At 53.9% G+C, this 12,739-nt stretch overlaps 1 protein-coding gene across 1 annotated transcript in view; it reads left to right on the forward strand.

The window, feature by feature from the left end:
* The window catches only part of Cngb1 (cyclic nucleotide gated channel subunit beta 1), a 51,435-nt gene that overhangs the window by 15,662 nt on the left and 23,034 nt on the right, over positions 1-12,739 (forward strand). The window contains exons 14-17 of the mRNA XM_048354746.1: positions 4,851-4,938; positions 5,417-5,453; positions 11,022-11,184; positions 11,911-12,009. Of these exons, the coding sequence (XP_048210703.1) occupies positions 4,851-4,938; positions 5,417-5,453; positions 11,022-11,184; positions 11,911-12,009 (387 nt within the window). The remainder of the gene's footprint in view (positions 1-4,850; positions 4,939-5,416; positions 5,454-11,021; positions 11,185-11,910; positions 12,010-12,739) is intronic.

Here is a 12,739-nt window from a genome sequence, read left to right on the forward strand (position 1 = left end):
TGGGGAGCTCACAACCTCTCCAAGGCTGTTTCACCCATCAGCACCTCCCACCTGGCAAATTATTTCTTTTTATCTTCTCCTTTTCTTCCTCTTCTTTCCCCTCAGTACTGGAGATAAAATTTATACATGCTAGATAAGTGTCTACTGCTGAGCTACATCCTCAGCCTGGTGAAATTAACAAACAACCAGCAAACAACCAGAAAAAAGCTAAAGTAGAAGATGTGACTGAAATGGTACAGTGCCAGCCGCCTTCTTGTTCTTGTTCTTCTTCTTCTTATTATTATTATTTGGTCAGTTGTGGGGCTTGAACTCAGGGCCTGGACCCTGTCCCTGAGCTCTTTTTGCTCAGAGCTAGTGCTCTACCCCTTTGAGCCACAGCACCATTTCTGGCTTTGTGGTGTTTAATTGGAGATAAGAGTCTCACAGACTTTTCTGCCTGGGCTGGCTTTGAACTGTGATCCTCAGATCTGTCTCCTGATTAGTTAGGATTCCAGGCGTCTGCCCTTTGGGTACCTTCCACCCTGTCCCCCAGCCAGGTGGATACTTCACAGCTGCCATGTGCCTGGAACATGGGCTGGAAACCCCTGCACCTGCCCCTGAAATGCCCCTTAAAGGCCAGTGGCTGACTGTGCTGTCACACACACACACCTGTACTGACTACACACATGTTCTCAGGTGCAGTGCACACAAATGCAAGATCCCCACATGCACCAGCTCACAGATACAGACATGCAACTCACCCTGCGTGTACACATGTTGCTGCATGCACGCAGCAACACACTCACATGCGTGCATGCACACAGCTACTCATGTACACACTAGCATGCATCTACACCCCACCCTTGCCCTGTGCTTGGGTCCCGGAGCACATGCGCACCATTCCCCACAGCTCTGCAGGCACACCTGTTCAGGCAATGGTTCACCTAGAGTTCTAAACTCAGAGAACTCTGGAGCCCCAGGCCCAGAAGAAACAAGGTGCTGTGGAGCCAGAGCCAGCGGTCCTGGGCCACTGCTGACAGTGTGAAGCATGGGGCAGGCATTGCTGGGCTGCTCCTGCCTGGGGAAGGATGCTCTTGGCCAGCTTTGCAGATGCACAGGTTACTGATGACGTCAGGGCCCTGGAAACGCCACTGGTCACCTAGCAACCTTGTCTCTGCAGACAGCAGCTGGGCTTTTCCTAGCAACCATGGCCTTGTGGTCCCCACCTGGCCTCCCTGGGGGCGGTTCTGCAGTTCCCTGCACATCCTCTCAGTGCCATTCGGAGCAGGAAGGGCTGATGGCTCGACTGCCACCGGAGTCGCACTGGCTCAGGAGCTGCTGCCCTGCTTAAGCTGGGGCTATACAAGTCTCCACTTAAATGTGCCGACCCCGGGCGTGGGGTGAATGTCTGGGCCCCCAGGTGAAGTCCTGCACCATGGGCATCCTTACCGGGAGAGACAGAGACACCCAAGTAGGTGGTTGCTTCTGCCTATGACCTGCCTGTTTGCCTGCCTGCCTGCCTACCTTTTCCTCTCTGCCTACCTTGCTCTCTTCCTCCCCTTCCCTTTCTCTTTTCTTCCCTCCCTCTTTTCTTCCCTCCCTTCTCTCCCTCCTTCCCTCCCTCCCTCTCTCCCTTCCTCCTCCCTCTTTTCTTCCCTCCCTTCCTCCTTCCCTCCCTCCCTCTCTCCCTTCCCCCTCCCTCTTTTCTTCCCTTCCTTCTCTCCCTCCTTTCCTCCCTCCCTGGAGTCCCAGGGCTAGAACCTACTGGAGGTATGTGGGGACTTGGTGGGGGTACCCTGTGCTGAGGCTGTGGAGGGAGTAGACTGGAAAAGACTACAAGCTGGCTACCGCCAACCCCAGCCTTTGCCCAGGGGCTGCAGGGCCTCCAGGAAGCCCTGGAGCCAGCTCTGTCTGCTCCTCTGTTTGAACCTCCCTAGGACTTGGGAACTCTCTAGAAGTTGATGGGCTGCTGCCTGCTGGGCTGAGCAAGGGTAACAGACCTTGGGGATACTGACCAGTGCAGGGCTTAAGTGCCTTGATATCTGAGACTGAGATGTCCCCAGTCCATGTGGGTGAGGTCGCAATCCTTTGGATCACTGTCTTTTCTGGGATTACTAAAGACAAGACCAATAATAAAAATAGCTTATCATCAAATAATAAGCTTGGAAGAGTCAAAAGAGAGTCAGAAAGGCAGATTCTGTTATGGGCTCCCCTTCACGGATGAGAAAACTGAGGCTCATGTCAAGGGCTGCCCAGGCCAGGAAGGGTGGAGCTGGAGTTCTGTCCCAAGTCAAAAAGGCTTGGTGTTGCAAATGGGAAAGTGGCTCCTAGTGTTAGGAGAATCCAGAACAATCAACTGTGGCATCTTTGTGGCGGCTTTTCCTATTCCATTTCACTGGTCCCTCTGACCTTGTTGAAATGAGCCAGGCTGCCTAGGCTGGGATATCCTGCCATCCTAGGAGACAATGGCAGCCAGGCTGCCCAGAGGACTTGCCCAAGGCCAATGCAGTGTGCCTTGCTGGGGGGGCTTTGACTAGAGATGCAGACCCAGCCTGGGGCAGCAGGCTGAGCTAGGAAGCATGCTGTCTTAGTTTAGGCCCCTTTATGCTTACTGTCTGCGGAGGCTAAGCTCTTGGTAGTAAGCACGGTGCTCCAAATGTCTTAGGTTCCCATGAGAATGTTTGCTTCTTTGCTTGTTGCTTTTCATGCTAAGGATCAAACCTAGGGCCTTGCGCATGCGGAGCAAGTATCTGCTTCAAGAGTGCTTTAATTTCTTTTCAAATGGGACACCAAAGAAACACTTTTAGATAAGAGAAAATATTGCAAGATAGAATATTAACATGTTGGCCTATCAATCTTCATAGAAGACAGTCATATACATGATTAGTAATATGTTTTTAGAATATTAATACGTTGGCCTATCAATCTTCAAGACAGTCGTACACATGATTATGTTTATAGGGAGGAAAGGACCCAGGAATCATACAAGTCATACATTGTGGCCTGTTTTTGTGACTGATTCCTTTAGAAAATGGGGTGGGGCCTATTTCCCTGGAAACTCAGGCCCCTTGGAGAGTGGAAGAATGCTAAGGGGAGTCAGGCACTTAGATCATCCACCCCCATGTCATGTGAGGAGGGGCAGCAGTGCAGAACAGCAAGCCCACAGCCTTGGGCCCAGAGATGCCAGTGTCTTACCCAGCTTCCCTTGCCCAGGCTGTGTGGCCGTGGCCCACGATTAGACCTCTCTGAGCCTCTGCTTTCTGAACCTCTGCTTTCTAAGCTGGCATGGGCTCATCCACAGCCCTCGTCGTCCTTGTCGTTGTTCAGGGTTGCTTGGGTGAAGATCCAGGGAGAAGCTGCTTGGCACAGCGCCTCGCACACAGTCCCCTGGGAGACCTTGAGTTTGGGGTCATTCTGTTCCCACCCAGCTGGTTGTAATCCATGGGGGCTGCACTTCCATCTCTACCTGCTCACTCACTTTAGGGGTCAGAGGCTTGGCATTGTCCAAGAGGATAGACAGGTCAGGGGTTCCGAGCAGGAGACATTGGGAGCTTCCTCTGTGACCCCCTTGGTGACAAGGGTCTGAGGTGGGCAGAAGCTGGGGCTGTTAGGGTGCATGACCTAACCTCACTCCAGAAGCCACATGGAAAGTCAAGCTCACCTGTAATCCCAGCATCAGAGGTGGAGGCAGGGAGATCATGAATTCAAGGCCAGCACCTAGAGAGAGGCTCTTTTGCGTAGTTACCTGCTAATATAGACACATGAATAGAAATGATCAACATTTAAATATCAGAAACTTCCGCTTCAAAAACTGTATAGTTAGCCGGGTGCTAGTGGTTCATGCCTGATATCCTAGCTACTAAGGAGGCTGAGATCTGAGGATTACAGTTCTAAGCTAGCCTGGGCAGAAAAGTCTGTGAGACTCTTATCTCCAATTAGCCACTCAGAAAATGCTGGAAGTGGTGCTGTGGCTCAAAGTGATAGAGTGCTAGCCTTGAGCACAAAGAGGCTCAGGGACAATGCCCAGGCCCTGAGTTCAAGCCCCAGGATCGACTGGAAAAAAAAAACCAACCAACCAACCAAATAAACCCAAAAAATATAGTTCAGGCTTCTCTGGAAAGTCAGAAGATATTTTCTTCTCCCACATGCCAGCCCCAGGTGGGCACAGCTCCAGGTGGGCGCACCTTCGAGTGGGCGTGGCTTTGAATGGGCGTGGCTTGGACAGGCGGAGCTTCCGGTGGGCCCGCCTCTCTATTTGCCCCAGTCCTCGCCCTGCCCCTCCTCATCTCTCCTGCACACTGGCAGGGGCTAGGAAACCTTCAACAGTTATAGTGTGGCTGTGATTTATTTCACAGCATAAAAACAACCAAGGCCTGGGCCCAGGGTCTGCGTGGCTTAGGACAATTTGCTATGTGACTTGGCCAGGTCAGTTCACCTCTCCAAGTTCTGTTTCTCTTATATTCCCTCTGCTATCTGCAATACATGGTTGCCGGGAGAGTGTGGAGAAGATGAGCTCTATCCTGAGCATCTGTGGCCATCTGTGGACAGCCCCTCACGCTGCCACTCACATGCCTCCTGACACATGCCGTGCCCCTTCTTGTGTGCCCACCTGATCCACTCTTGTGTTTTCAAATTGTCATCCTTGAGGTTCAGCTTGAGAGCTGGACACCTCCTCTGGGAAGCCCTTCTTCCTCAGAGTGCTGTCTCAAACAGCAGCTGTGCGTGGGACCCAGCCCTGGGCACTGGATGTGGCCGGGGCCTGGTCTTGGGAATCTCTAGGCCCAGCTCCTGGCCAGAGCTCAACCTCAGCAGAACTCAGGCAATGTCAGACACCCTAACCCCAGGCTTTTCCTCCACCCCGGGGGCGACAGAGTCCTGCTGGATAGCTGCTTGCTGGTACCGGCGAGTGTGGACCAGAGTGCAGTAGACGGGACGCAGCCTCAGACAGCATCACTGCAGGTAGGAGGGCCAGGGGCACTGGACGCCAGTATCCATGCCGGCCTCCCCTCCCCCACTGCAGCCACAGGGGAGCTTCAGCGGCTGAGATGCCCACAGGACAGAGGCACAGCGGAGGATCCTGCCACATCAGGGGCAGACAGTCAGGAAGGACCTTGGTCATGGGGGGCATGGGGCGAGCTAGGCTTGTTGCCACTGGGCTTGTTGTCTCCCTCCCTATTCCGGGCCTCTGTGGCTTCTGGTGTCAAAATGTCCTGGATGGCCAGCACACTATGGGGTGCTCTTCAGGGGGGCCAGGTGGGGCCTCACAGGGAGTCCCCTCAGCATGCAGGACAAGCCCAGGGGTCAAGGCATTGGTGGGGCTGGCAGGGCCTGAGGCGCTGGGCAGGGCAGGAGCAGAACCGGAGGTGGATGCCCTTGGAGGACAGGATCTGAGGGGGCCGGTGGCAAAGGCCCAGCGTTTCTCCTTGTGTCTCTGCAGGAGCTGCAGGAGGAGGCCCAGGCCAGCGGCTCAGCAGGTAAGAGGGGCTGGGGAGCACTTCCTCTCCCTCCTCTTCCTCCCAGCCTGTGTGCTTTCTCCTCCCTCCTTCCCCAGGCTCAGTGAAGCCGATCCGATCCTCCGTGTCTTTCATAGGTTCTGGGGGAAGGGCTGTGACGGGGACTCTGGCCCTGAGTGTAGCCTCTTCTTCCAGGGCCAGCATCTTGCAGGCACTGGCTCAGCAAGGGTTGCACTCAGCATCACCTACTGAGGGGCACTGGGACCAGAGGCTGTGGACAGTGGGGCTGTCCGGAGGCTGTGCCCTAGGCAGGGTGTGTGTGTGTGTGGGGGGGGGAGGGTCAGTGGAAGGACACAGGGCAGCTAAGCAATGGCTGGGTATTCACACTCAGACAGTTGGATGTCAAGCCCTGGTCTGGCTTGGAGTCCCTTATACCACCAGGCTTTGGCTACCTGCCCCTGCACCTACTTTTCAGATGGAAAAAACTGAGGCTTGGCCAAGAAATCGAGACAGAGCTGTTTGATCCTTGGCTTCTCCCCTTCTTCTCTGCTGTGTGACTCAGAGCTAATCCTGTGACTTCTCTGAGTCATGGCTCCCAAATCTAGAGAAATGGGGCAGCAGTGCCTTTCTCACAGAGCAGGGGAGGCCATATATCCCAGATTCCCAGCCTGGGGCTGGCTCTGAGCCAGTTGTCCTAACCCTGGCTGTCCTGTACTTGCTAGCCGCCTGTGTTTTTGTTTGTTTGTGCTGGTACTCGGGCTTGAACTCAGGACCTCATATTCTCAGTTGGGTTTGTTTTTAGTACTCTACTGCTTGAGCCACAGCTCCACTTCCAGCTTTTTGGTGAATTGCCTGAGCTGTCTTTAAACCCAGATCCTCAGCTTTCAGTTTCCTGAATCGTTAGGATTACAGGTAGGAGGCCCGCTGAGTTTTTGGAATGTGTTCACTGTTAGCTTCAGGACACATCTGTAGCAACCTATCATGTCTGTGACCTGATGCTGGGCCTTCATGGAGACGGGGCAAGCCCAGGACCGACCAGGTATGGTGGGGCTGCCTCTGCATGCTCCCCTTCCCAGGTGATCTAGAAGCAGGTGGTTGGAGCACCCCACCCCCTGCTTCCCAAGGAATGCTGAGACAGCCATTTGTCCATTGCTATTCAAGGCATGGGCCTCATCCGGCTGCTTCAGCGTCCCCTGGGAGCTGGTTAGAGACACCAAATCCCAGGCCCACCCCCAGCACCAGCTGGTTTGGAAATGGAGTTCACTCTATGACTGTCTGCATGTGAGTGTTTGAGAGCAAAAGTGCGAACCCCATGTACACATGCTTGCACACAGAACCAAGGCAGAGTGTGTTGTCCAGGAGCCGGGCGGCTCTGGCACATAGCAGCCAGAACGGGCACCAGCTGGGAAAGGCCGCTGCTTCTGGATAGAAGTGAAATGAATCGTCCTGCAGGGTTTCTTTGGACTGGAAAATTCTGGCTTAGGGCTGCTGGAGTCTGGGGTTCTGTGGCACTGGGAATCTGACAGTGTCTGAGCTGAGAGAGGCTGCTTTGGTTGGTAAGTACTGAGGTGGTGAGAAGCCGGAAGCTGGCGCTCTGGGCTGTTGTTTAGAGCGGCTCGTAGACCAGCCACGGGACTTGATTAGAAGTAACATTTTTTTTTTTTCTGGCCCTAGAGCTTGAACTCTGGGCCTGGGTGCTCCCCGAGCCTTTTTGTGCTCAAGGCTAGCTCCCTACCACTTGAGCCACAGCGCCACTTCCAGCTTTTTCTGAGTGAGTGGTTTAGTGGAGATAAGAGTCTCACGGACTTTTCTGCCCTGTCTGGCTTCGAACTGCGATCCTCAGATCTCAGTCTCCTGAGTAGGTAGTATTATAGGCGTGAGCCACTGGCGCCCTGCTGGGTGACACTTTTAATGCTGTATTGCAGAGATGGGAGTGATTCCTCAAGCTGGGCTTAGTGGCACATGCCTATAGTACCAGCACTCGGGGATGAGCCAGGAGGATCACGAGTTCGAGGCCAGCCTGGGCTATGAGACCTTGTCTCTGAAAACCAACAAATAAGAATAAGCAATGCTTTCGACCTCGGGCAGGGCTGCTGCCAGCACAGGTAGGCACTGGCTGCTCCGTGTGAGCACCGGAATGGAATCCTACTCATGTCGCCTCTCTACCCTCTGCTCCTGACCGCAGTCCCCAGGGTCATACCTCTGCCTGCCTGTGACCTTCCGGCCCCCGCACCATGGCTAACTCAGGCCAGGATATGCAGCTGAATCGTCTAGTCCAGGACCAACCTCCTGGCCAGGTGGTCCCCAGGCCTGTCCCTCAAAATCCGGCAGAGCACCTCCCCAATGTACCCAGCTACCGCCCCCCAATCACCCGTATCCCTGTCCTCGTCTCCCGGAGAACGGCCTTGTCCAGCTCCAGTTTCGCCAAGGAGAACAGGAGCTCCATCCGGCGGCTCGGTAGTGTGACCCCACCCCACTTCTGCATGGCTTGGGCTGTTCCTGCATGGAGGGCCTGGCCTTGTGCTCAGGGAAAACCAGCTCTCTCCCTCGGGCCTTCCTCTCGCTTCCTGGTGGCAACTTGAGGCGCTTTTCCCCAGGCCTCCAAACCCACAATTAGCCATTTGAATTATACTGTGCTTTCTGTAAGCCATCAGTTTTTAAAATGAAACAGTTACTCATACTCTAGTTTAAATAAGCCACTCAGATCTTCAGTCCATGAAGCTTGGGCAGGGAGCTGGCAGAGGGGCGAGGCAGTGGAAGGAAAAAATGGTAGAGCACTCCCGGGCCCTGCGGCAGACAGAACCTCGTGGTTTGCTGGAGGCAATTCAGATTCAGGACAGTGGGAAGTCCTGGGTGCAGGCGGCAGGGCCAGGAGGGGCAGGTGCTCAGGGGCTAGGGCAAGGGGAAGGCATGTCCCAGTGAACCCAGAATGGCTGCTGGTGCTCACCAGGGTTTTCCAGCCACTCTCTGCCTTCACTGGAGCCAGCCCTCCCACCGTTCCCTTTGGACTTGGCCATCAGTTTTCTCTGGCCTTGTGCAGGGCTGGCCTCTCAGGCGAGGCGAAGAAGGTGAGAAAAGACCCAGGGCTGTCTTCTCTTCCTACCTCTCCATGGTCATGGAGTTGGGGTGAGGTGACTTTTGGAGCAAATGGGGATGCCCACCAGGGCTCCTGGCAGGCAAGCCCTAAATCTCCATTCACTCCTGCAGATCATTCCAGGACTCCTGCTGTTTTCTGGACCAACTCTACCTTCATTGGCTGCTTTTAGACATTTTTTATTACTAATCGAATGAGAAACTAGCATTTATTGCCACTAATAGAAGGCCTACATAGAAATGACAGCAAGCACAGTGATTATACAGCAGAGCTGAAACCTGGGGCAAGATACAAAGGCTTGCCAGAGGTTCCTAGCTGTGAGGGGGCTTCGGCTGTGACTGGGGGGCCCTAGCTGAGGCCATGAGGCCCTGAACCAAGACTTCATGGTGCAACTGGGGATCCAGGAGAATTAGAAGGCAAGTCAGGGTCTCAGTCTGCTACCTTTTACCTGGTCTGTGTGGCTAAAATCTTCCATGTCCTCCCTTGGCCCCAGGGACTTCATTCCCCCTGGGGAATGTTGCCAGTGACTCATTGAGGCAGTGGCTGATGGGGCCACGGTATGATGCATGTGATTGTAGATGCGCTAGGCAAGGACACAGGAGGTGGACAAAGGGTGCCATTCTCACCTCAGTGACATTGCTTGGCACCTTCTGAGTGGGGGGAAGAATGACATTTCCAATTATTTCAAGGTGTCCCTTTCCCTTGCTGTCTTCTGTACCTGAGCCTGGCTACTCCTGGTGTGGTGGGGGGGGGAGGGGGGAGGGGGGAGGGGGAGGGGGTGTGGCGGGGAGTGTTTCACTCCCTTCTCAACATCCCTGTGTCTCAGTATCCTTATCCACACAATGGGAACAAGAACAGCTGGGAAAGGGTAAAAGAGTTAATGTTGCTTAGCTTAGGGTTGCACACCTATCAGCTCAGCCAATCAGCAAGCTGAGGCAGGAGGATTCCCTTGGGTTCATGAGTTTGAGAGCAATCTGAGTGATACAGTGAGACCATGTTTCAAAAAGAAAAATTGGGCTGGGCACTGGTGGCTCACACTTGTAATCTTTGTTACTCAGGAGTTTGAGATCTAAGAATTGCAGTTCAAAGCCAGCCGAGGCAGAAAAGTCCCCATGAGACTCTGATCTCCAGTTAACCACTCAAAAACCAGAGGTAGAGCTGTGGCTCAAAGTGGTAGAGCACTAGCCTTGAGCAGAATAGCTCAGGGACAGTGCTCAAGCCCTGAGTTCAAGTCCCATGATCAACAAAAATAAAATAATCATAATTGGCCTCTATAAATTACTTAAGAGTTTTGTAAAGCAAATTCCATCCTTTAGACATATTGGAAGTGCTCAACCATATAAACATTAGTCTCCAAGGCATTTTAATAATGTATTACTGTTCTTTATGTTCCTAATAACATTATTCTTTGTAAATCAGTATAACTAATAATAATAATAATCCCATTCCTACTTTGAGCTCCTGTATAGGGCTGGGAGATGAGGGCTTTTCTCATGGGGGCTTTTCTCTTCCTCCTTGGGGGAGCGGGGAGGATGGGGGTTGCAGGTCTTACCCAGGCGGAGGAATGGGTGGGTAAAGGAGCATTCTCCCGTCCCTCAGGCTCCTAGACAGACTTGCAGCCCTTAGCACTTCCTGTGTCTGGGACCCCCTGGAGCCCTGGGCCTGTTTGACAGGCTGCTGTGGCCTCTGTCCTCCCCTTCTAGCTCAACCTCTCCAGGGCTGCAGGGCTGCAGGGTGAGGGCCCTTCTGCCTCATGCCCTCCTCCTTAGAGCCTGGACAATCTCTTGTCAGTTTCCCTTAACTTTTTTTTTTTTTGGTCTGGGACTAGGAGTGGAACTCAGTACTGGACACTTTTGCTCATTGGCTGGCACTCTACCATCTGAGTGACTTTTCCAACCCCAGTGTCCCTTAACCTTTAACAAAGTCTTTAATGCCACTTGTCCTCTTCCCCCCAAGGGCTTGAGGGTTCTGGGGAGGCCTTGATTCTCAGAGAGGTCTCTGAGTTTCAGGACTGGGCTGGCTGATGAATTCTGGGGATTCCAGTTACCCCCAGTCAGGGTAATACATACTGCAAAAACAGCCTACTATGCTTAGTAGGAGGAAACCTCAAATGGCTAATCAAGACTTTGCTCTCTCCTGTACTAGGGAAACTGAGGCTCAGGGAGAGGAAGCAGCTGGAGCAGGCTGTGGTAGGCCAGGCCCAGCCTTTGCCCCACCTGCTCCTCATTGCTTCGGTGCCTCCAGGTCACGGCTGGTCTGCATTCTCCCAGTCCAGGCAGGGCTTCGGAGCAATTCAGTGGCACCCTGGCTTCTCTGTGGCTTGTAGTAGTTGGGGTGGTGGCACTCGGGGGTTTGTGTGTGGCATCCTGCACCCCTGCATGCGGCTTTCCTGTGGGTTTCCTTAGCAGATGATGCTGCCAGAGCCCTTCCTGCCTCCGCCAGGCCCCCAAACCTGGCTTCTCTCTCTGCAACTCTCACTCCTTCCTCTCTCCCAGTGCCGGCCACGAATGAGCACCCAGAGGTCCAGGTGGAAGACACTGATGCCGACAGCCACCCCCTCATCGTCGAGGAGAATCCCCTCTCCCCTGCACAGCTGCCACCTTCGCCTGCCAAGTCTGACACCCTCACGGTCCCCGGATCAGCCGCTGGGACCCACAGGTCATTCATCCTGTCTGCTGGGAAAGGCTTGGCAGCCTTCCGGGGGGTGGGAAGATGGAGGCCTCTCCGTCCAGGGGAAGGGAATCAGGCCTGAGCTGGGACAGGGCTGACGGCCTAGCGCAGGCTGGGCAAGCGCCCCCGTGTCTGAGGTCCAGGTGCAGTTCAGACCTAGACACCAGTGGCCAAGACACTAATGGCTTTAAAATGCAGCCTTGGGAAGGGAGGGAGGGGGAAAGAAGACAGCCTTCATGAATGATAGAACCTTCGAACAAGTTAGACTTCATTGTAACAGATGGACAACCAAACCTGGAGCTCAGGAGATGGGACTTGTCCAAACTTGCCAGGACCTTGTGCGGCTTCTCTGGGTGGTGTGATAGAGAAGGGGCCGGCATGACTTCAGGCTGGAAGTGGAGGATTGGGCTGGTCAAGCTAAGACTGCCTCAGTGATAAGCACCCCATTGCTTAGTTAGCTAGTCCCATTTTACAGAGGGGGCAATGGAGGTGGCTCAGAGAGTTCCAGTGATCTGAGAAGATCTAAGATACAGCCCCCCCAAGTCTGCCTGAAGCAAACCACAGAATGTGAGACTGGGGTCCCCAGAGAGCTGCATCCCACTCTTTTTTCTAGCCTCCCTCTCCTCCCCCTCATCCTAAGAACTAGCTCTAGGTGACCTTCAGTGCCAAGGTCAATCCCGGCCTGCCCTTGCTGAAGCTGAAGGCTTCCTGCAGGAGGAAGCTGCCCTCTCCGGATGACGAGGATGAAGAAGAGCTCAAGGCACTGTCCCCAGTGGTTGCCTGGTCGGACCCCACCACCCCACAGGAGGCGGAGTGAGTAGAACATTGGGGTGGGGTGGGAGGGGGACAAACGGGATGAGAAGGGATCATGGAAGTTTTAGAATTCCACACAGAGCAGCCAGGGGCTTTGGAGTGGCCTATCTGGGTGCTTGGCCAGTTCTGCACACTCTTCAGATGGGTGTAGACTCAGCCAGCTCTGTCCACACCAGCAGTGCTTCCCGCGGGTCTCAGGCAGATGGTTCCCTGTAGTCAGCAGGACGAGAAGACCACCAGGATCTCCAGTGGGTCCCAAGTCTTTTTGAGAGGGGAGCAGTACAGGAGTTTGAATTCAGGGCCTTGTATTTACTAGACCGATGCTCTACCACGTACCCCTGGTCTTTTCTGCTTCAGTTACATTTTCAGATAAGGTTTCATGGCTGTTTTCCCCCTGAGACCAGGATCACCCCCAACTACACCTCCCACATAGCTGGGATGCCAGCTGTGAACCCCACGGCATGCTTGTTGTTGAGATAGGAGCTGTTAATTTTTTGGAGGGAAGGCAGTACTGAGATCAGAACTCAGGTCCCCGTGCTTTTGAGACACATGCTCTGACCACTATGCCACCTCTCTAGTCTTTTTTATACTGGTTCTTTTTGAGGTAAGGTCTTGCTTCTTGTCTAGTGTGTTCCCGGGTCCAATCCAATCCACCTGTATTAAGCTTCGTGTCATAGCAAATAGGAGTATACCATCGAGTCCGGCTCTCCATTGAGAAGGACTCCCCCAA

Source organism: Perognathus longimembris, chromosome 10, assembly GCF_023159225.1.
Source record: "Perognathus longimembris pacificus isolate PPM17 chromosome 10, ASM2315922v1, whole genome shotgun sequence".
Lineage (NCBI taxonomy): Eukaryota > Metazoa > Chordata > Mammalia > Rodentia > Heteromyidae > Perognathus > Perognathus longimembris.